At 52.7% G+C, this 24,059-nt stretch overlaps 1 protein-coding gene across 1 annotated transcript in view; it reads left to right on the plus strand.

Moving 5' to 3' along the window:
* Window positions 1-23,657, plus strand: part of PRIMA1 (proline rich membrane anchor 1) — a 66,044-nt gene extending 42,387 nt beyond the window's left edge. Inside the window, exons 3-4 of the mRNA XM_040256594.1 lie at window positions 6,850-6,979; window positions 20,484-23,657. Of these exons, the coding sequence (XP_040112528.1) occupies window positions 6,850-6,979; window positions 20,484-20,586 (233 nt within the window). The 3' untranslated portion in view covers window positions 20,587-23,657. The remainder of the gene's footprint in view (window positions 1-6,849; window positions 6,980-20,483) is intronic.
* The last annotated feature ends 402 nt before the right edge of the window (window positions 23,658-24,059 follow it).

A 24,059-nucleotide genomic window follows, 5' to 3' on the forward strand; every position in this document is an offset into this window, starting at 1 on the left:
TATAAAGCACCAAGGTCTGAGCCTGTATCTGTGGTTTAAAGCTGGTCCACACACTCTGGCATCCTTGGGGAGGAAACGAGCGAGGGCCCCACTCTGAGCTGGCCCAGGCGGGCGGCTGGACGCCCCTGGCACAGGCCTCCCCATGGAGGCCGGGTGCCCATGAATGGAGAGCAGTGGCCTGAGTTGGTCCCTTGTGTTCAGAGACAATGGGCTCTGTGTGGGGGCGGGGCATGAGAGGGGGGGCCCCCCGCCCTGCGCCCCCCTTCCCCCCAGTGGACTTACAGTCTGTGTCCAGCAGCCCATCATAGTGCTGGGGGCCCCAGGGCAGTGAAGGAACTGCAAACCCAGGTCCTTCGTGGTCCGTAGAGGCAGCGCATGAAGCAGGGCTGGGGGGCCTGAGGCCCAGGTCTGCCCCCCACCCCCAGCCTCGTGTCGTCCTTTGTCTGAACGGTCTGAGGACCAGGTTTTGCCACCACACAAGCATATTAGCAAAGTTCCTGGACCCCTTGCTGTCTTCGTGAACCAGATAAAACCAACAGGGGTTTAGGTGAGCAGACCAAGGCAGAGCGAGAGAACACATCCTCTTAGATGCTCTTCAGACATCCCATCAACTTGCAGCATGTGCACGATTCCTAGACGTGATGGAACGGGTCCTCAAGGGCTTCCGGGTGGGCAGGAGAGCGTGGAACCAAGAGGGAGCCCACTCACCCTGAGGGCCAAGACTGTCCCTTGGATCAAGGCTGTGTGGCCCCCTTGGCATCTACTCCCAAAGCCCAGCCCAGCCCAGCCCCTGAGACCTGAGGCTGGCGAGTTCCTGGCTATGTCGTGAGGCTGACCTCAGTTTCCATGGCGAAGACTGAGTGTGTCCACTGTGGTTTGAAAAGCAGGTTCACAGACCTTAGCCCCTCAAAGGAGACCAATCTCTGCAGCTCAGGGAACCCTAGACAAGCCGCGCTCAGTGGCTGTGATCTGCCTGGTGGGCTGGAAGCTGAGTCTCAGCTCTCTGTGCAGGTCGCATCTCCTCCCCTGGCCGTGACCAAGGTCAGCTCCTGGGCATCAGTCGGGAAGCCCCTTGGGCAGCCTGGCCATGAATCGCCAAACTGTGAAAGTTAGAGATGTTTAAGGATGCCCTGCATGCCTGTGGTGTCACCAGCAGGGCCTGGCACTCAGGCTGCGCTCAAGAAATGGGGGGCCAGGTGAGCAGGGGGCTGGCCTCTGCAGGTGGTCACATGTGGGTCCAGAGGCCGAGACATGGATAAACCACAGCCTCCACCTCCCAATGGTTTCATCGCCAACTCAATGGACATGAGCTTGAGCAAACTCCAGGAGATGTTAAAGGACAAGGAAGCCTAGTGTGCTGCAGTCCATGGGGTTGCAAAGAGTCGGACACGACTGAGAAACTGAACAACCACCACAACCTCACAATGGAAACATCAGGTTAAAACAAAGAACACAGCTCTCACTCCCTTCTAGAAATCCTAGAAAAATGTCTTGGAGGACTAAGGTTGTTTCCCCGCAACTTGCTTTTCCTTTGATTCATTCGTGCCCCATTCAGTTCTTTCCTGCCAATCAGGTATCTCCAATGCACAACCGGCTCTCTGAGGACCATATGGAAGCGGCCCATCCCAAGTCGAAGGCAAACATGTGCTGAGTTTGCCTGGCTGTGTCCCCACTGCAGAGGGGGCCGCCCAGCAGCCTCGGAGTTGGTGCTCAGCTAATGCTGCTGCTCCTCCTGGTTCCCTCCAGAACACTGTCTCCATCATCCCATTTGATAGCCACAAACACCCGGTGAGGAATGCAGGGGAGGCGCTTGTCCCTGAGAGCAGGGGACCTCATGCGGTTCCCCCGTGACACGAGACTGCAGGCAGGCCCACCCGCCCCGACAGGAACCGCCTTGGTCTGCTCAGCGCCCGTGATGCCTGATCAGACGGGGACATCTGAAGCGACCCCATCCCAGCTGCCTCTTTTGCAGACGCTTGTGGGGGCATCTTGGCCTCTTCTCCCTTTCTTTCCAGCACTCGCCTCAGCATGTAATTATCTATTTGTGGGTGGAATTCCTTGTGTTGGTTCCATCTGCTCTTCCGGAAGTCCCCTTGGGGAACTTTCACCTGTCTTGCTCCCTCCGAGCCAAACTTCCCTGATGTTCCGAGTGGGCTGGACCTGGCGGGGGCGGGGCGGGGCGGGTCTCACCCTTCCTGGACTGATATTTGGGACCTGTCTCCCAGCAGTAAGCTAGAGAAGCCATAGAGCTCACCTCCTTTGGATTTTGGGGTTTTGGGGAGAGGTTTTTTGGCTGTGCCACTTGGCTTGCAGGATCTCAGTTCCCCAACCAGGGATTGAACCCAGGCCATGGCAGTGACAGCTTGGGACCCTACTCACAAGGCCACCAGGGGACTCTCACCTCCTTTGTTTCTTGTCTCTCAAGGATCTGCCTTTTGTTACCTTGAGGTCCACTATTTTGAAAACCATTTTTATATTTTTGGTATATTTTTGAGATGTTTCCCAGAGTGAGTATAATGGTGCCAAGTCTGACCCTCATTACCCCATCTTGGCCAGAAGCAGAAGTCCCAAATATGAGCTTTTAATGATGCAATTTCTTGACTGAAAAGACAGCAACTCCATTGATAAAGCGAAACTCAGCCCCCGTCGTTCTAAATCGCTCTCTGGATGCCAGCCTCATTATCTTTACAGGCATCAGGAGTGTTTAATGAATGCAGCAGACAAAGCCTCATTGAGTTCCAGGAGAGAGGGTGTCGTGACCCCTGAGATATCATGACAGCTCCTGCCTTTCTGTCTTGTTTGCAGAATCTTGGCTGAGAGCGTGGCGGGTGACAGAGGAGGCCACGCTCTGGCAACCTCGTATCTGGGAATTCACACTCTGGTGGCCTCATCCTCCTCCGTCTGACCACTTGCCTCTCACAAGGCATCACCCCTCTCCCTTGAACCCTGGCGCCGAGTGGCTTCCTCTCCTTGGCCACAAATGACCTTGACCTTGCACGTTAGCACTTCTGTGTCTCTTCTCCTCTCGGAGACTGCTGGCTCCTTGAGCGAGGTGATCAGATTTTGGGCAACTGGCATTAGACCCGGAAGGGGCACAGTTGACATCTAATTCATCCTTGTACTCCCAGCTCCCAGCACGCTACCAGGCACAGAAGGTGCTTATTAGTAAATGTTTGGTGGATGAACAAATGAATTAATGAATGAAAACCTTCATGATTCTATCTTCTTGAATATGAACCATCAGTCTGCCCACAGGGTGAAGAGTCTTATCTGGACAGAATGGAAAGCAGGAGAGGCCACGCCCAGTGGGAGAGAAGTTCAGGCAGGGGTGGACCTGGTCTGCAGCCTAAAGATCCAGTCTCTTCATCCTGGGCCCTGCAAAAGCTGTTTGATCCTGCACCTCACTCAGTATTTTCTTTTCTGAAGTGACACCTCCTAGCCTCCCTCTGGGGCTTCTTAGGTGGCAACAGTGGTAAAGAAGCCACCTGCCAATGCAAGAGACGTTAAGAGATAGGGGTTCCATCCCTGGGTCACGAAGATCCCCTGGAGGAGGGCATGGCAACCCATTCCAGTATTCTTGCCTGGAGAATCCCATGGACAGAGGAGCCTGGCGGGCTACAGTCCATAGAGTCGCATAGAGTCAGACATGACTGAAGCGACTTAGCACACACACATGCAGCCTTCCTCTGACTCCAGCATCCCCTGATCTTCTCTAATATAAAAAGAATGAGTCAAGCAGGAATAAATAAGGATGCATTCTTTGAACACAATAGCTGTTTTCCTGGCAAAATCCAAGATTTATGTCTTGCACTGTTTCACAGAACACCTCCCTCTTTTCATATCTGGTAGTATTTTTGCCTGGGGTGGTTTCCTCACATGCAAGCGGTGAGTAATATTCACACTGCTGGATATTAGCAAGGAACTCTCTGCAGAAGGACCTCTGGAACAAACCTTCCTGCTTTCAGCATCAATTGTGTTTGAAAACAGTCAGCAAGAAGGAGATTCTCGCCTCATTAATAGCAAATGCAAAGAAAAGAACATCAAGAGAGGCGCTCTGAAATTTAGCATCTAATCCAATTGAAGTTTAGAATTAACTTGTCCTTCTGTTTCCAGCGGATGGAATTTCTCAACAGGAGCCCTGGTGGGCTTTTGGAGAGACAGTCCTACCATGTATCTATAGCTGCTGGGTGATCAAAAACAGCCCCTCCCACCTCCGCCATCAAAGATTTCCAAGTTTTGCCTGGGGAGGGGTGCTGTCCCCACTGAGCCCACTCTCTGGTAGACAAATGTCCCAGCCTTGGCAATGTTGGGTAAACTATGGGCCACTGATGTGAGCATCCCCACGGGCTGCAGGCCTGGCCCTGGAGATTGCCTCAGAGGTGTTACAGCCCAAGGTAGAAGTGACAAAACCCAAAATTGCTTCCCTTTGCAGTGAAAATGCAGACCGTTTGGGGTTGGAACCCTGTGTATCTGGCTGCTCTCTTGATTCTCCAGGAATGACCAGTGCTGTGGGCAAGATCTGTGCCCAGTGCCCTGGGGAAACTCAGCCAAGCCAGGGATACCCCACGATGAACGATTTTGGGAAAGGATTGTGTTTGATATTTCATAGCAAAAGCACTGAAGAAGTTCATCACGGGGAAAATGAGACTGCTTTTGGATGACCTCCCCCTCATTCTACAGGTTGTCCTTTGAATTCTGTGTTCTTTTTCCTGGCAGCGTTGGGTCTTAGTTGAAGCGTGCGGGCTCTTCAGTGTGGCGCATAGTCTTCTCTAGTTGCAGCTGGCGGGCTTGGTTGCCCCGCGTCAATGCAGGATCTTAGCTCCCCAACCAGGGATCGAACCCACATCCCCTGCATTGCAGGGCTGATTCTTAATCACTGGACCACCAGGGAAGTCCCTTTCTATCTTTTCAGTGTTAGGGTTTCTAAAGGCCTGTTTTTACCCAGGCTGACAGAGTCACGTGGCTCAGTGACATCCTCGTCCCAGTCATTTCTTAGGAAACATTTCTGTATCTGCTTGGTCTCAGTGAGGCTCTCAGCTCCACCTCTGGTGACCTTGGCTTCTGTTCATGGGGCTTTAGCACCTGGTCCCTGAGAAGCACATAAAGGCTTCCCAGATCTCCTAATCCAGCTGCAACAAAGCCACAAGATCACTCCTTTCTCTGCAACTTTCCTTGTTCTGAACAAGAGTACAAGGGCTTGGGGAAAATAACACAGCAATTCCTTACAAAGTTAATCACACACACACCATAGGGCCCAGTGACCCCACTTCTAGTTATTTAACCAAGAGAAATATGAACATGTCTATACCAAGAAAGCATGTCTATACCCTATTTGTGAATATTTACAGCAGCTTTGTTTACAAAAGTAAAAACTTGCAAACAGCTTAGGTATTCATCAACGGTTAAACAGGATAAACAAACTGGTATATACATATCATGGAATACTGTTCAGCTGTAAAAGAAAGGAACTATTTAAATATCCAACATTGTGGGTGAATCACAAAAACACCGCTAAATAAAGGAAGCAAAAAAAGAAAAAACCCAGGCACTGCATGATTCCATTTATGTGAGTTTCAAGAACAAGCAAATCTAATCTGTGATTTTAGAAAGCAGAATAGTGGTTGCTTCTGGGGTCCGGACAGACTAGAAGGCACAAGGAAGCTTTCTGGGGTGATAGTGATATTGTGTGTCATGACAGAGGTGTGGTTTACACTGGTGTATGCATTTGTCAACACTGATCAGATGGTACCCTTCAGATGGGTGCATTCCACTATATGTAAATTACACCTTGATGAGTCAAACAACAACAAATATCATCAATAATAATATAATAATGAAGCCACCCATGGTATCCTTTGGGAAATCATTCACTGATTCCCCATATACTGTTGCAGTCTTCATGGTGCCTATTATTAAGTCTAGGGCATAGTTTTGATTCTGTTACACATATTCACACGTCTTGAAGAACCGTCCTGAACTAGTAGTGTCTATATATCTGTCTATTTGTCCCTCCACCCTCTCCCTCTCCCCTTTTCTCTTTCCCTCACTTCTGTTCCTTTTGCAATTCCAAGCAATTCTTTGCAGTTGGGTATAGGTCCTCCAAAACCTCTGGGGTAAAGCTGTATGATGTCTCTGCTTTTCTCAGAGCAGAGCAAACTGACTTTGTTGCAAGCTTTGTCTGTATGTGGGTCCCCTCACCCAGCCTGTGCCAAAGGGAAGGACGAGTTCTCCCCAAGGACCCCACGGACTGAGTAATGACAAGGGTGGTCCTGCAGCAACCCCTGTCATATGCTCTGTCAATGACTTTTTCAAATTGTGGCCACTGTGCAGGCTGAGACTGCTACCGGTACCCACCACAGGGATGAAACCCAAGAAGAGAGAAAACTTGTCTCTTGCAAATAAAAAATAGCTTAAGAAACTGATGTTGACAGGCCTCCATTTCTCTCCTCCCTACCCCTGCCCCCCACCCCGTGTGCTCTGTGAGCCCGACTCCTCACTCCCACCTTCAGAGGAAGCAGATTTAATACCCACACTGAGAGAAGATGTTCTGTTATTTTTCATGGGAAATTAAACCCGACCCTGCTGTCAGTTAGCTCATGCCCAGGAAGGATGGATGGCCCAGGGTGCAGTGCTTAACCCCAGCTCAGAGCACGTCACCTGGCTGGGGGCCAACCATGACATCACCTGCCCCTGGGTGGGGGTGGGGATGGCAGGACAGGTTGGAGAGGCTTCATCTGGGTGATGGATGGTGGCGAGGCCAGCCTTGGTGTCACCTACAACGGTTCACCTCTGACACCGGCTTGGACCCACACATCCAGGGGACACTCAGGCTGCTCCTGTCTCTTTCAGCTCCCAACACTACCTCGTGTCCCACGGAGGAGAGCTGGTGGTCGGGGCTGGTGATCGTCATTGCCGTATGCTGTGCCTCCCTGGTGTTTCTCACTGTGCTTGTCATCATTTGCTACAAAGCCATCAAGAGGTGAGTGTTCACCCAGCTCTGGAGCCAGAGGGGACTTGAACTGGGCTCAGGGCTCCTCCACCCACCTCCACTCATTTTTGTTTTTTTAATAATAAAAATTGTTAAGCATTTAAGAAGCAGAAAGAATGTACAAAGAACACCCACCTACCTTCACCCCAATTCAACAGTTATCAAGATCTGGCTAATACTTACTGTTTCTTGTATCTTTTTTTTTGCTGAAGTATATTAAAGTTGATCTCAGATATTATCCCCCACCCCCCATCATTTTAGAGGGTTCTACGAGCATTTGATGAGCACCGATTATATGTCAGGCTGGAGGCAGGATAAAGCTCCTCTACCTGTAAGTGGCAGGCCCCGCTGCCAGGGCCTCACTCCAGGCCTGGGAGGATGGAAATAATTCTTGCAGGGTGGGTGACAAATCCCCTGGAGGGGGCACCATGCTGGTTTGGAGCTGGAAATGGGTTTTAGAATCTGATCAAAATTCAGACTCCAGTTCAAGCTGTGTGCTTTCTGGCCCTCAGTTTCCCTACCAGTAAAATGGGGGTAAAGAATCTTGCCCCCAGGGAGTGGTGAGATGCCCTCTGTGAATGGTCTGCACAATATGTGGCAGTGCTACATGGTCAGCAGTGCCTGGTATAAGTGTGTGCTCACCAAGAGCTGCACCAGCTTTCACTGTTTCCATAGTGGAAGATGGAAAAAGGATGAGAGAGAGGAGCGAGGTTCTCTTGGGAGGAGAAATAGAGATGCCTTGGAGAAGGTCTTCTGTGAATGCTTTGGCCAGCTGATGCAAAGAGCTGACTGACCGGAAAAAGACTCGGATGCTGGGAAAGATTGAGGGCAGGAGGAGAAGGGGGCGGTAGAGGAGGAGATGGTTAGATACCATCACTGACTCAATGGACACGAGTTTGAGCAAACTCCAGGAGATACTAAAGAACAGGGAAGCCTGGCATGCTGCAGTTCGTGGGGTCCCAAAGTCAGAGACAGTTAGTGACTGAACAACAACAAGGCTGGGTTTTGAAGGATAAATAGGAGTGCTCCCAAAGGGTCATGAATGAACCAAATAGCATATTATCTTTCAGTAACACTTGCTGTTATTTCTCTTAACTACCATCTCGCTTTGATGCTTTTGAACTGTGGTGTTGGAGAAGACTCTTGAGAGTCCCTTGGACATCAGGGGGATCAAACCAGTCAATCCTAAAGAAAATCAATCCTGAATATTCATTGGAAGGACTGATGCTGAAGCTGAAGCTCCAATACTTTGGCCACCTGATGAGAAGAACTGACTCATTTGAAAAGACCCTGATGCTGGGAAAGACTGAAGGCAGGAGGAGAAGGGGATGACAGAGGATAAGATGATTGGATGGCATTACTGATGCAATGGACATGGGTTTGAGCAAACTCTGGGAGATGGCAAAGGACAGGGAAGCCTGGTGTGCTGTAGTCCATGGGGTCGCAAAGAGTTGGACATGACTGAGTGACTGAACAACACCATCTCACTTTGCCTTTCAAACAAGGTTATCAGGCACCTTGTTGAGTTGGGGTCTGAAGCTCAACATTGTTATTGTTGAGGCCTGAGGCAGAGGTGTTACAACACAGTAGCTCTGGCCCCACCCCTAGATTTCCAGTTCTTAGCCTCCTCCCAAAAAATGGCCTCCCTGGCCTTGGGGGACATTCAGTCAGTCAGTTCAGTGGCTCAGTGTGTCTGACTCTTTGTGACCCCATGGACTGCAGCACACCAGGATTTGGGGGACGTTAGGGGACAATATAATCAAAAGAGGAACAATAATGTTGCTTGCAAAACACCAGAGGATTTGTTAATATGTTTTTAAGAAAGTTTTTTTTTTAATTCCCTAAGGCCCAAAGTTAGAGGATCTCTATTGAGCAATCATAAGACCAAAGTTATTTAAACTTTACCCATTTAATCAGTTGTTCTATGTGATTTCACTTTAATAATTCAAAAGCAGAAAGAGTAAACATCAAGTTGAAAGTCTTAAAACCTGCATATGGTCAGGCACCCAGGGCGAAAGGCCTCATCAGGCCAACAGCCGGCACCAGGCAGGAGACAGGACTCCTGTGGACCCTGATGTGGATGAAAAGTCATTTCAGCTGAGAGCCCGCTGCAGCTGGAGGAGGGTTTTAAGGAGCAGAGCGGGGCAGGCATTCAAAAGCACCAAGCATCAGGAAGCCCTCGTGATGGGGGTGGGGATGGGGAGATGGGGCGTGTTGCGGGGGGGGGCGGTTGGAGATGACGGTAGAGGGAGGCTAGAGGAAGCCCCAAGCCCGACGGGGATGTGGTTGTCCCACCAGGTGTAGCTGCTGGCCCATGATTCAGCAGACACAGGGAGCCATTGAAGGTTTTAGGGAAAGTGTTCAAGATCCACCTGGAGCACTGCCAGAGAGTGGGGGCACTAGTCCCCTCAAGGACCGCCTCTCAGAGACAGGCTGCATCATCCTTTTTTTCTTTTTTTTAAGATTCTTTTCTTTCCTATATAGACCATTACAGAGTACTGAGTAGAGGTCCCTGTGCTATACAGTAGGTCCCTGCATGCTAAATTGCTTTACTTGTATCCAACTCTTTGCCACCCTATGGGTTATGGCCTGCCAGGCTCCTCTGTCCATGGAATTCTCCAGGCAAGAATACTGGAATGGGTTGCCATGCCCTCCTCCAGGGGATCTTCCTGACCCAGGGATCAAACCCACGTCTCTTACATCTCCTGCGTTGGCATGTGGGTTCTTTACCACTATCGCCACCTGCGAAGCTCTGTAGGTCCTTATTAGTTATTGATTAATATTTTATCTATAGAAGTGTGTATATGTCGATCCCTGTCTTCCAGTTTATCACTCCAACCCACCCCCTGGTGGGTTTCCCTGGTGGCTCAGTGGTAAAGAATCCACCGGCCAATGCAAGAGATGCGGGTTCCATCCCTGGGTCAGGAAGATCCCCTGGAGAAGGAAATGGCAACACACTCCAGTACTCTTGCCTGGAAAATCCTATGGACAGAGGAGCCTGGCGGGCTACAGTCCATGGGCTTGAGAAGTGTCAGACACGACTTAAGCCACTGAGCACAAACTTATTAAAAAGATGAGGCATGCATCTTTTCGAATTATGGTTTCAAAATGCATCATCTTCTTAATAAACGGAGGCTCTTCCAAAAGATATGCTTCTGCCTCCTTTCTGCTCCAAAACTCTCCTGAAGAAACGGGCTACCTGCTCCAACAGCAGGAGGGCTGGGCGAACCCAACAGGAGAAGCAGCTCACTTGCACGGCTCCGCTCTGTGCTTTGTCCGCCGTGTCTGTCCTGCGGGATTTGTTTCCGCGGAGCGGGGGGACTCCTGGGAAGGCGAGGGGAGGCACCACCCCACCTCCCGTCAGAGCACCAGAGGAGCCTCCCTTGTCTCCTTCCACCGGCTCTGGGTCTTGGTTCCCAAGCTTGTCAGCCGCCTGGAAAAACAGGTAACTCACTTCAGACGGCTCAGTGGGTCGCTTCCAAGGCGTGGACCGGACGCCTTCCGGGGTGTGGGCGGGGCTTCCCCTACCGTGTGGGCGGGGCTCCACCCAACGTAATGGGCGGAGCTCCCTCCAGGGGCTTGGGCAAGTCCTGAGTACACAATAGAATTTCTGAAGTATTTCACGAATAACAGAGGTGCGAGCTGTTAGCACCCCCAGGACAGAGGAGGGACGCAGTACCAGGGAAATCTACAGGGCCTGGAGACTCAAAAGAGGGGCTAAAATCAGCAGGACCTGTGGTTGGAACTGCTGGAGATGCAGCCCTAAAAAACAAGTGCGGGGAGAAAACTCCCCAACCTTTCTCCAGCTCCCAGATATCCTGAGGTGGCTCACATTGGCTGAAACAGGGCAGCCCAGGACACCTGCAAAGGTGTCAGCACCCCGGCCCAGGTAGTAAATGGAGCGGAGTCCTTTTCTGTCTTGGCGCCAAAATCTGCACCCTCTTCTGGGGCAAGACCCAGGCCTCTGCCGGTCCAGATCCTCACGGTCCAGAGAGGGCGTCCCTGGCGTCCTAAGACGGATCATCGGTGTCAGGAGTGGGTGCTACTCGCGGCCAGTGGAGGCAACAATAGAGTCTGGTTCTCCCAGGACCCTCCTGGAAGGTAGCTTGACCTGGGGAATGGATCAGCCCCTTGTGGGCTGCGGAACGAGGAGGCAGCAGAAGTTACACCCAGGCAGGACAGCAAACGCCCCCTCCCTGCTCCCGCCGCTGACCTCTGTATGAGACAGCCTGGCCAAGCAGCTGTCTGTGTGCATTTCTCTCCAGAGTAAATGGAGTATTTCTTCCTCACAGTCAATTCTCTTTGGTTAATAATTCATCTGAAACATGCCTTTTCTCTCAGGAAACAAAAGCATTGCATGTCGCTGTGAAACCATTAGAAGGGAAATTCAGTGATAAACCCTGCTTTCTTAAAAAAAAAAAAAAAAAAAACCCTCTCACAGCCTGGAGTCCTAGCGGAGGACTTCCTAGAGATCTTTGTGAATGGCCGCAACACAGCCTTATGGAGCCAGATTGCTGAAAGGATGGTTCTAGAATCAATTGGGAGGGAAAGGAGGTGATTCTGCAGGTGCCAGCTTGGCGTGGCGCGTGGGGTGTGGCCTTGGGGAGGGGAGGACACTGGGGAGCAGATGCAGACAGAGCACGCCCTCCATGCCCTCACTAGTCATTGACCTTGATAGCAGCAAGGTGGGGGCTGGTCAGCACTTTCTACATACAGACCCCGCTTCCCAGGTGGCGCTAGTAGGGAAAGAACCCACCCGCCAGTGCAGGAGACATAAGAGACACCAGTTTGACCCCTAGGTCGGGAAGATCTCCTGGAGGAGGAAATGGCCACCCACTCCAGTATTCTTGCCTGGAGAATCCCATGAGCAGAGGAGCCTGGCGGGCTACAGTCCATGGGGTCGCAGAGTCAGACACGACTGAAGTGACTTAGCACACACACACACACACACTCAGTGGATCAAATTTCATCTTGTGACTCAACAAACATTCCCAGTGTCCCAGCTCTGCTGGGTGATAAGGTGCTCAGGGGGTATCCAGGTTGGGGGAGCCCAGAGGAAGGGGACCTCACCCAGACCAGGGCCGCTGAGAAGTTTTTTTGGACGAGGATGGGCATCCCATGTGTAAACCAGTGGGAGTAACACATGCAGTGGCCCCCAAGTCCCCTGTCAACCCCAATTCTGGAGATTTCCCCACCATGGGAGGCCCACACAGTTTGCATTTCAGTGGCTCATTGCCCTGGCATTGATGTGAACAACTTCTTTATCCGCAGGCACAGGATGGTCAGGCCCCAGAGCTCTTGGGTGTTCTGGATGTCGTGCTCCATCCAGGCCTCCTCCCCACCCAGGGCCTGGCATGTACCTGTCATCAGACCGCAGGATGGCCTGGAGCTGTTTAAAGAACCCAGGACTGGGTATCCAGAGCCCTGCATTCCGTTCCCAGCCCCAGCCCAGTTCAGTGGGTATCACTGCCCTCATCTGTAATGTGGGGGAGCCCTCCTAGTCTCTACCCAGCTCCCTAAGCTTTTGTTTCCCAGCCCTGGGATGTTGGGGGACTGATGCCACCAGGTCCTTCTGCTGCCAGACGTGTAAATACTGGGCCAGGTGCTAGGGCTGTGCTTAGCTGGGCACTCTGGTAGTGGGCACTTCCAGCACAGCCCCTGGCCTCACTGCCCACACTTCTCCAAGGATACCTGTGTGTTAATCATACCCACCCCACCCACCGCCCCAACAGTTCAGTTCAGTCACTCAGTCATGTCCGACCCTTCGCGACCCCATGGACTGCAGCACGCCAGGCCTCCCTGTCCATCACCAACTCCCAGAGTTTACTCAAACTCATGCCCATTGAGTCGGTGATGCCATCCAACCATCTCATCCTCTGTCGTGCCCTTCTCCTCCCGCCTTCAATCTTTCCCAGCATCAGGGTCTTTTCAAATGAGTCAGCTCTTCGCATCAGGTGGCCAAAGTATTGGAGTTTCAGCTTCAACATCAGTCCTTCCAGTGAACACCCAGGACTGATCTCCTTCAGAATGGACTGGCTGGATCTCCTTGCAGTCCAAGGGACTCTCAAGAGTCTTCTCCAACACCACAGTTCAAAAGCATCAATTCTTTGGCGCTCAGCTTTCTTTATAGTCCAACTGTCACATCCATACATGACTACTGGAAAAACCATAGCCTTGATGAGACGGATCTTTGTTGGCAAAGTAATATTATTACAATGGGAGAGTCGTGTCTGGAGGGAAGAGGAACCTTGTCGTGTCTGAGCAGGGAGGAGGAACCTTGTGCACGGTGAGACAAGGACAAGCTCCAAGGTGCACGGTGTCCACTGCCCAGGTAGGAGGGCCAGGGAGCACCCCACAGGCATGAGGACTCCCAGAACTGTGGCCGCTGTCCTAGGTGGGTTTGTGGCCTCCACCCTTCATCCGGAGAAGAGACCTGTGTGGCGGAGACATGGCCCCACCCCTCCCAGGCCCCTCCCAGGCCCCTCCCTGGAGTCATCCCCACCTCCTTTGGCCGCGCACAGCGTGGGTCCTGCACCCACTGCCATCGATTAGCCATTAAGTCACTTGACAGCCATTTCCTTCTAATTTACAGGGTATTGGCTGAAAGACCAATAAAAGGCTGTGGACAGTTGGGCAGACCCTGCAGGCCGCTAATTGCAGACAACGAACGAGCAAGCCTGCAGCTCCTGGGAGCAAGCGGCAGTGTGTGCGCGTGCCCGAGCGTTCCCGGGCACGCGTGTCAGCTTTTTGTGGTCAAGTTGCTTCCAGTAGAACAGGCACTTTTGAACACCCAGGTCTTCTTGACGGGCCTTAGGACCCACTGACTGCCACAGACTGCTCACACATATTTATTCAGCACCTACTGTGTGCTGGGGCCTAGACTAGGCGTTGGGGATGTAGTGATAAACAAGACTGGGTGTCTGTTTACCTCCTCCAACTGGGGGAAGCAGATCAAACATACATACACACCAGCAGATTAATAAATGAACTGTTCTAAAAGACTATGAATGCTATGAAGAGGGAAAAAAATGAACCTCAGGGTAATGAGGGGGAGGAAGAGAAGGGGGGGAAAGCGAGGTTGCTTCCTCCATCCCAAGTGTCGGGAGTGTCAGGCTTGCCCCTTGAGGGGGCTTTATGGTTGGAAAGTATGGTTAGGGCTCTGAATGCTCACTATCACTTTTTAATTCAATTTTTATTTTACTAAAGCAATACATGCAAGTAATTAAAAAAGTAAAATGAGCCTCAGCCTATTCAGAAAACCAGCAGCCCCCTGATTGTCCCTCTTTCTCCCCTAAATCTCATCTGTAAGAGGCAACCACTTTTTAAAAAATATTAATTTACTTTTTATTTGGCGGTGTCAGGGCTCAGTTGTGGCGCATGGTCTCTCCTGGTGCGGCCCAGGCTTAACTGCTCCGTGGCAGGTGGGGTCTTAGTTTCCTGATCAGGAATTATATCCATGTCCCCTGCATTGCAAGGTGAATTCTTAACCACTGCACCACCAGGGAAGTCCCAAAGGCAACCACTTTTGAGTGTGAGTTGTTTCTTCTGGTATTTCCCTCCATGTTCTAAGTGATATGGATACTCTACATTTTCTGTTGATTTTAAACATTATCCACTGATTTTTCACTATAGAAGGTACAAGATTTAGAAACCTAACACTACTCTGAAATGTACATTACAAAACACATGCCCTCTTCCCAACTGCTGCCTCGAGGTACCTCCAATGAGGGGATCAATGACTACCCAAGGTCCCCTCCGTATGACAGTGTATAAATATTGTTCACGGCTGAGTCATGTAGTGTACTATGATCAGTTTCCTTCTCTGGAGTTAGCAGTGCCTTCTCCCAATACGTTCAGATACATCAGGTGATCAATTTGTCAGTTCCGTGTCTGTCTTAGAGATTCCGTCCTCCTCTCCAGGTAAACGGTAGCTCTCTGGGCTTGGCGTGCAGCCATTGGGCTCTCGTTGTCTTCAGCAGCTTTCCAAGCCTCTCCTCTGGGAACCTGCCACACTCAGCTCTCTCCCTCTCCATCTCCCACTCCAGTTCTTCGTTTCTTTGGCTTGACTCCATCATAGAAGATTTTTCCAAAGTCTTTCCTGAATCATAGACTCAGTAGCAAATCAGTCAGTGAAGTTAGTGTTCTTTTTAGGATTTACATTATTTTGGGAGCTTTGGGGTGCCCCAGCAGAGGGTTAGCTCTTACTGAGTGTGTGGCAAGTTGAGAAGTCGTGGTTCCCCGGGCAGCTGGGAGACTGTGGAGGAGGGCAAGAGAGATCCCTGTGTTGTATGAGCCCGAATACGCCTCCGTGGTCATAGGAGGAAGCTGTAGCTCAGGTCACAGAGATTTCCAGCCTTCCTCTCACATTCTTTGAGGACTCAGGGAGCTGCCCTCCTGGCTTCCAGCTGAGTCCTTACTGCTCACTCAAGACCCAGCTCAAACACACCTCCTCAGTCATGATGCCCTGGGCTGGGGTGGGCCTTTCTTTCTTGCCAGGTTCTTTGAGTTGTAGCTCTCCCTTGATTTGCATTTCTGCTTTCTGCTCTAGGTCAGTTAAAAACTGTTGGTGTTTGCACATTTGCTTGTGCACAAGTGTGTGAGTGACTGTGTGCACACACACACACATTAGAGAGGGAAGCTGTCATCCTGTCTCACCTATGTTGTCTCCCCTACAGCGCCTGGCATGTGCCTGGCAGGTAGTAACTCTTCCATGACTTTCCGTGTCATGAATGGAAGCTTGTTTGTGTAGATTTGAGAAATTCCACCTTTAAAACTGACTCATGGTAAAGAATCCACCTGCAATGCAGGAGATCCAGGTTCTGTCCCTGGGTCTGGAAAATTCCCTGGAGAAGGAAATGGCAACCCACTTCAATATTCTTGCCTGGAGACTCCCACGGACAGAGGACCCTGGCAGGCTATAGTCCATGGGGTCGCAAGAGTCGGACACAATTGAGCAACTAACACCCCTCTCTAAGGGGCCTGTGTGCTGTGGTAGGTGATGAAATCCCCTCCTGACAGTAGGAGGCAGGCTTAGGGGCCAGCTGCTCTGTGTGCCTGGGACCCAGTGGGGCCGTGGAGCCCAGGGCTGGCAGATGGGAGACTCAGACAAGTCCCTGCTGCTTAGACCTTTCTATCCCCAAGAAACTCCATTCTCTTGGAACTCAGCTCTCCAGATACACTGGGTCAAGGTCATGGGACAGGGTAAGGGGATAGCAATTCCTCATACAAGGAGTCCTCAATGGCTCCCACGGCACTCAGAATAAGATCCAGAGGCCTTGGGACCCGAGTCCCAGAATGTCTGCAGCACCATCTTTCAGCTGGCTCAGCAGACATGGCTGAACACGGAAGCCCTGGGCAGGGGGTGGGGATAGGGGCAGTGAACACAGGGGGCTGGACTGAGCGAGGCTGTTCATCAGCCACATGCCTGGCTCACCTTCCCTGGTGATGGTAGGGGATTCGGGGTGAGAAATGGGGTGCTGCTTCTCATCGTCAGGGGACACCCTCAGAGGCCCAGAAAGGCTATTTTTTTTTTTTTGGCTTCTTGACCCAGCTTTGGAGAAGTCTTCGGTGTACAGAGGTGTCTCCTGGTGGAACTCTGTGTATGTGAGCGTGCACAGATGTGTGTGTGTGTACAGTGCGAATGTATGCGTGTGTGGATAGGCATGTATGGGTGTATATGTGCATGTGTGTGGGGATGTGTGTTATCGAGTGTGCATATGGGCATGGATGTGTGTGTGCTGTGATGTGGTGGGTGTGTGTGTTGGGGGTAGGCCGTGGGGAGGATAAGTACCTTTGGAAGAGGGAGTCTGAGACCTTTAACCTCACGTCACTAAGAACAGAGCCAGCAGCCTCCACTCTCAGGCTCTCAGAGCTGTTCTTTGCCTCCAGCTCCCCCCAACCCCCACAGAGCGGGAGGCTGAGGGGGGAACCCATCACAGCGCTATCAGCAGGAACTGCAAGGGGGTCCTGGCTCTCCCTGCCCAGGCATTCTGCTGGCGGTGAGCCGCCAGGGCCGCCCTCCAAGCAGAGAACATGGGGAGCCCAGGGTGGGAGTTTTCTCGAGGTGGAAGCGCCCCCCAGCCGCACGGCGACATTTGGGAATCAGACATGGAGCCAAGGAAAATCTCACTTTCCTTTTTCTTGGTTTTAGGAACCAGGCCATGTAGGCAGCCATGTGTGCCCAGCTTTTCCCGCCCCCAGGCAGAGGGGCCTTTCTCTGGTTTAGCGGGAACCCCCAGGTGGCTCACAGGGGGCCGGGCTGGGTCCCACCAGCCCTCCTATCACTCAGGAGCCCCACGGGGCGCACATTAGGTAGGAAGTCACTGCAGACTGGAGACCCCTGGCAACAGGATCAGCTCTGCACTGACCCCTTTCCCACTGCATCGTCCTGAGAACTAACAGGCACTTATGGAGCACTTCCTGTATGCCAAATGCTCCTTGAAGGGCTTGACATGCATTAACCTATTTTTTAATCCTCCCCATAGGACTATGAAATGGACTCCGTTGTTGTGCCCATTTTATAGACCAGGAAACTGAGGCATGGTGAGGTTAAGTGACTTGTCCAAGGTTACACAGCCAGAAAGTGGGAGAGCTGGGTTTAGTGAGCCAGACATCTGCTTCCCAGCCCTTCCGCAGCATCACCCTAAAGTGCTGTGCTGAGAGAGAGGATGGGGATGAGGGTGGGTGTTCAAGGCAGAGCATTGTCCTGCTGTAGGTAAAATTCCAGTGTCCACCAGGCCCCAGTGAATCGCAGAAGGGCTTCAGGAACGGGCTGGGGCAGCGGCCCAGGGAGCAGAGTGGCTGACAGCTCAGCTCCATGGGGGCGGGGAGCAGACCAAGTGCACTTCTCAGGAGAGCCCTTGGGAAAGCTCATTCTCCCCTCGCCACGCCCAGGCTCTTGGACTGCTCCTGAGAGGTGCTGCGCTAGCCAAAAGTTGCCCTCTTTGCTGGATGGAGCCCCCACTGAGACCCCCTTTCCCACCTGAGAAGCTGGCTGAGCCATTGAGAAGGCATTGAGAATCCCCCTGGGATTCTCTCCTGGTCCTGACCCCAGTGCCCCTCCAGCCACCATCCTCTCCACCCAAGCCCCAGGAATGGGGGTCTCACAGCCAACAGCCTGGCTTTAGAAATGTCTCCTCTCCTCCTGGCAGAAGGAATCCTGCTCATTTCCTACCCTCTCCCTAAAAAGGGCTGGAACTCCGTACCCGCCGGGCTCTACCCATCTCCCTGTAAGTTCTAGGATTCCTTCATCTTGGCGTTATCTACCCTCAAAGGCCCTTAAGCCTCATCACCCCTGTCCTTACCTGTTTCAGTTGACTTCTCAGAGCCTAGCCCAAGACTGAATATTTATTAGGGAGAAAAGCAGAAAAATCTTTGGGCCCAGAGATTTTTGTCTTTATTTTCTGGAATTCTGATTCTGACGAAATCCTTCTATATTGATGATAAATTTAGGAATGTCAGTTAAGTCCCCGCAGGGCCTCATGTTGGGGGCCACACAGGATCTCACTGTAAGAAAATGCACCCCCCACCCCCAATTTTCCAAGTCAGGTAGACCTCACTGAGTCAGAAATCAAGCCCACACAGCAAGGTCAGAACTGCTTGAGGCCCCTGGAAAGGGGTGGTTGGGAGGGAGGAAGAGTAAGAGAAATAGAGGGAGAAAGGCCCCTGGGAGAGGGAGACTCAGAGTCTCATTTCCAGGAGCCCATCACAAACAAGGCAACTCGTCGGAGCCTTTTCTGAGTTCCAGAAAGTGTCTGTGAGCATCTATAGAAATGGGGTTTTGAAGACCCTGGAACGCAGCATGTGCTGGATTAAAGCAAGATGACACAGGCTTCTGGGAGCGGGGTCTTGAGAACTTTGGGGAATCTCCAAGAGGAGGGTGGTGGAGGGCCTTCCCAAGGTGATTGGACCACAGGACCCATTTGGGGATGGAGAGTAGGGAAGGCCCGCTTTATCGTCAGTAGCAGCAGAATGGTGATTCAGTAGAAAGATGTCTGGGTCAAGACATGGTAGGAGTGAGTCGTGCTCCAAGCCTCACCACAAACTGGTGGGGGGTCATCGGGCAAGTCACAGCTCTCCCAAAGCCTCAGCTTCCCCATGAAATGAATCTCGCAACTTCAGGCCTGGCTTCTTCAGGGGACCATTGTGAGAGGGGACAAGACAACCTGTGGCTGCTCATCGTGTCGCCTCTGAACAGGCCTGATTGTCCCATTCCCCTGAAACTACTGATAACCACCGCACAGACCCTCCCTCCCCTAAACTAATCGCCAACAGCCTGATCCCACAGGCATCAAACTGTCACTGCCTACCAGTCCTCCCGCTGGGTTTGGGGAGGCGCTAGGGACATTTGAGAAGGCAGAAGCAATCAATCCCTAGGCTTTCAATGATGACCGTAAACATTCAGTTTAGTCAACACACAATGAAGGCCAGTTCAGGCTCAGCCTCAGCGTTTTGGGGGATACACGAGGTGACCGAGCTGCTACCTCTTGGGCCTCAGGTCCACCCAAGAGACAGCAAGATTGTGCCACGGGGTCGGGCTACACAGCATGTAAGGTGTGGACCCATCAGGAGGCTGTGGGCACTCAGGCCTGGGGCCAGGAGCTAAAGCCCTTCAGAACCCCAAAAGAGAGGAGGTGGAATCCGAGCCAGGCCGGAAGGCAATGCTGCGAATTCAGTCTCAGCAAGTGAGCACAAGCCTTCTCAAAGCTTCCCTCCCAGCCTTCCCCATGCCCGGCGTGCCTAGGAGGAATGGCTCCTGGGATTAAAGGGCCTTTGAAATGAGCTTCCAGTGGTACAACAGAAAGTGTTTGAGAACCACGGGTGTGCACTGATTTAGTCTGGACATTCACCATCACCATTACGATCACTGCCATCCACCACCATTCCCGGCACTGTCAGCACCACTGTCCGCTCCACCACCGGCATTACCGTCAGCGTCAGCCCCACCGCCTCCATGACCACCTCCACCGTCTCCGCTCACCATCACCACGGCCTTTACCATCGGTGCCGCCCCCCATCATCACCATCCCCACCTCCACCGCCATGACCAGCAACAGCCCTACCACCACCACATTTTCCTCTTGCCTGTGACTACCCAGAGATAAGACTACAAAGCCCAACCACAAGCACCTCACCTCTTTTAACCCTCTGCACCCCAAACACTCATCTTCATGTCGATTTGCTCATATCAAAGAGATCAACCGAAGGCTGACCTGAGTTCATACCAAGCTGAGCACACATCGTGGTTTGTCCAGAACAGTTCCAAGTCACACCTATTTTACCTGCTTTGTTATTCACTATGCCCATATGACTGACACAGCATATGGTTACCTTATAACATAAGACCACAAGGACTAGCACCCCAAGGATGCTAACCTGGACCAGAGCCTGGTGGGGTCACTGGGAGGGTAAGATACGCCCCCACCAGCCGCTGATAACTAATGGATGTCCCTGCCTCCCCTTCCTTTGCCTTCCCCACTCCTCCACCTGCCCCCAGGAAACCCCTGAGAAAAGAGGAGAACGGCACTGGCGTTGCTGAGTACCCTATGACTTCCTCGCAGAGCAGCAAAGGGGTGGACGCAAACAGCGCCGTTGTGTGAGTCTGTAGGCCCTGGACTGCTGGCCAGAGGGACGCCTTGGTGGCACTGGTGGACGCGAGAAAGCAGGTGGACACGAGCTGACACTGGGCTTGTCCAGGACTTCATCGCCTTGCAGGCTTCAAGCCTCCGAAAGGAGAAAGCCTCCTTTGCCCAGCCTCGCCCCTTGGTCAGCCCACAGCACGGACGCCGCGGACACCAGGCTGAGCCAGGCTCACCGGCAGGCAGCCTCTGGGGTAGCACCGCCATCCAAGGCCCCGTGTCTCTTCCTCATCTTGTGTCTGATCCGCGGACTGTCCCCCGGCGGGTGCCCAAAGCACACACCCCGAGAAGGCCGGGAGCCCGTCTGCTGGGGCGAAGAGGCACCCCCGCCCCTGTCGCCTAAAGGAAACCTCCCCTCCCCACCAGGAAGCCCCCCTGCTTCTTCCCTGACCACACCGTTCCTGACAGAAGCCATGGGCACAGCCACGAGACGTCCCCGTTCAAAGGTGCTCCCACCCATCTTCCTACCGCCCCATCACCATCTCAGTCTTCAGGGCCTACCTTCTCCCTCCCACCTCCATCACAGGCCGCTGGCTCCTGACTCCCCGCCACGGGGGGCTGTGCACCCCGCCTGCAGAGTCCAGACTGAGCCGAGAAGCCTGTCACACCCCCGGGTGGGGTCTGACCATCCAGGGTAAAACAACACCCTGAACCCCAGGCCCGGAGCCCCGGAAGGATGGCCCCAGAGCCACTACCCCCATCCTCAGACTCACTCCCACACCTGACCCTCAGAGGAACCGACGCTTCCCTGTGAGCCAGGCCCTGCCTTCCCCTGGCGGAGGCCACCCCCGTGCCAAACCCACCACTGGCACGCCTGCCTGGGCCCCCCGGCCTGGCGCTGGGCCCCCGACGCTCCCTGAGGCCTGGTGCTCAGACCCTCCCCTGAGAACCCCCAGGCCTGCGTCATCCCGAGGGAGCCAGTGTGCTTCAAAGTCCCTTGTGTTCTGAAAGTGCTGAGCCCTCTGGAGTGGTTGGTGGATGAAGGGAAGGAAAGGAGATGGGAGGAGAGGGACCCTCCAGGCCTGGCGACCCCCGTCTACTGGCCGAGTGACCCCCACCTGCCAGCCTGTTTCGCCGGCGGCCAGTCACCCTGTGGACACGTCACTGGGCCCCCGGAAACAGCAGCCCTGTGCTTTTGCACTCCCAGAGGGTTGCAAGAACACTCCTGGCCCCTTGGTTCCCTCACCCTCCACGCACCTGCTGAGAGGAACCCGTCACAGCCAGTGGCTCCACTCTCTGGCTATGTAGGGTCCGAGCCGGGGACCCTGTCTGCCTCCCAGACCACAAATGTCAGTTGTTCTCTGGAGGGTGTTTGGGCCACAGGTGAGACTTTCACATCGAGGGGAGACAGTCTGAAAACCAGTCCCCGTTTGGGCTGAACATTGAAACATCCATCGTCCGGGAGCCCTGGTGCCCACAGCGGTGTCTGTGTGCCGAGAGCAGGGGAGAAGGTGAATGCGCGTGGCCTTGGCCCAGGCCCTGTCGCCAGGTCAGTGGGTGCAGGCTGAGGACAGGCACAGGGCAGAGCCTCCCAGAAACGGTCTTCCCTTCTTTTCAGTGTTCCCCGTGTGAGGACTGGGTTTGGTTCTGGACTGGCTTTTGCTCTCCGTGTGCGCCCCCTGTGCGCCTTAGCACAGGGCCACTCCCTGCCCCCCTCAGTGGGTACTTGACGGTACTCTGGTTCGTGCCCTCCACTTGCCAAAGATGCAGAGCTGAGTGATAAGCAGGCCAGAGGCTGTGGGCCCTCAGCAGGACAGACCCCACCCCAGCGTACTTTCCTCACTTCCTGCAGCTCCCCTGAGTCCCCTGCCTGTTCCCTGAGCAGACACCCAGGCAGGATCCCAGCCTGATGCACACACTTTCCTGGGTCCAGAAGTGATGGGAGAGCATCTTTGGCCAGAGGGAAGAATCCTGGCTAAGCGGTCGTGGAGTCCTGGGCAGTCAGTCCAGGGGGGACATCGAGGGAGGCTGGGCACACCCCCAGCTTTTGCAAAAGCCCACTGATCCCACCTTCCCCAACCTGAGCTTAAACCTGAGTGGCTCAGATTTTGCAATTAACTTAATCCTCCAGCCCCAGCCAGGCTCCCCATCAGGATCCCCAGAAAACCATCAGTCCTTCACTCTGGAGCCAGTATACGCTTCCCTGGGGACACACAGCCCGGGCTCCGTGCAAAGCTAACATTTGCACATAAATTCCCCCAAATTGAGTTTGTCAAATCTCCTCTCACCCAGTCTTTTCTTCTTTACTAAGAAAAGGCCCCAGTTTAAAAAGAAAATTCACTTGCGAACAAACCCAGAACCGGCCATTTGGAAGACAGCCCTCACGGGTGCAGGGAGAAAGCCCCCATGGATTTTCAGCTTAAGCAACAGAAGATCCCTAAAACCACCCAGCCTGCTATTTGAGCTTAAACTTAAATTTCAGGAATGTATCTTCAGCCCCTCAACACAGACCAATCCTCAGGCTAGTCTGAACTTTCGAGAGCGAAAGTCACATTCCTTTTCTGCATTTTCTCAAATAGATATTTTTCGACCGTCTCCTGTCAAGCCCAGCTTTAGAATGGCATATAGGATCTTCCAGAGGTTTCAGGTGTTGCTTAGATGCTTCTAAAGCAAGTTTTGGAAGAAAGACTAATAGCTGTAAAAATAGACATATATATTATATACAGTTATATATATTTAAAGAGATATCTATCTATATACATATATAATTACTATACTCTCTGAATCTGTACAAAGTATGATTTCAACAGCCCAGGTAGTGTGCGATATCTAATGCATGAATGTAAATACCCTGAGATCTGCCTTCCTCACGGTTGCTAAGAGTGCATGGGAAGATGGCTCCTGTTCCCAGTTCTGTCCCAAAGGACCAATACACACATCAGTGCCCTCCTGTCCACCACCGAGCCTCTGATGTCGACTCTGTGCTGAGATGTGCAGGAAGCAGGACAGGCAGCATGGGGGGTGGGCTACATGCTGCTTACGAGGAAGAAAGCACCATGCCTTTTTATTTTCAATAAAAATATACTTATGAAGATGGCTGTCTGTTGTCATTTGTGGTAGGGGCTTGGCCCTGGGCAAAGTGGGAAGGAGCAAGCAGACAGCACACAGGTGTGGTCCTCCCTTGAGGCCCTGGGACGCCTGGCTGGTCGTGATCCCTTGCCTGCCTGGTTTCTATATGGTTTCCTCGTAATTCCCCAAGGTTGGCATTTATGGGGATTCCTAGGTACTCAGCTTTTCCCTCACCCCCGATCCAGCCACCTTGATCCTTGACTCAATCGAGAGGAAGCTGGTCTACCATCCTAGTTTGCCTGGGACTGGGAGGTTTTCCTAAAATGTCGAACCTTCGGTGCTGAAACTGGAAAAGTGCCAGGCAGATTGGACGAACCAGTCACTCTCATTTGACAAGTTCTCGTGGGAGTAATGGGGGGCAAGAT

Source organism: Oryx dammah, unplaced genomic scaffold (assembly GCF_014754425.2).
Source record: "Oryx dammah isolate SB20612 unplaced genomic scaffold, SCBI_Odam_1.1 HiC_scaffold_16, whole genome shotgun sequence".
Lineage (NCBI taxonomy): Eukaryota > Metazoa > Chordata > Mammalia > Artiodactyla > Bovidae > Oryx > Oryx dammah.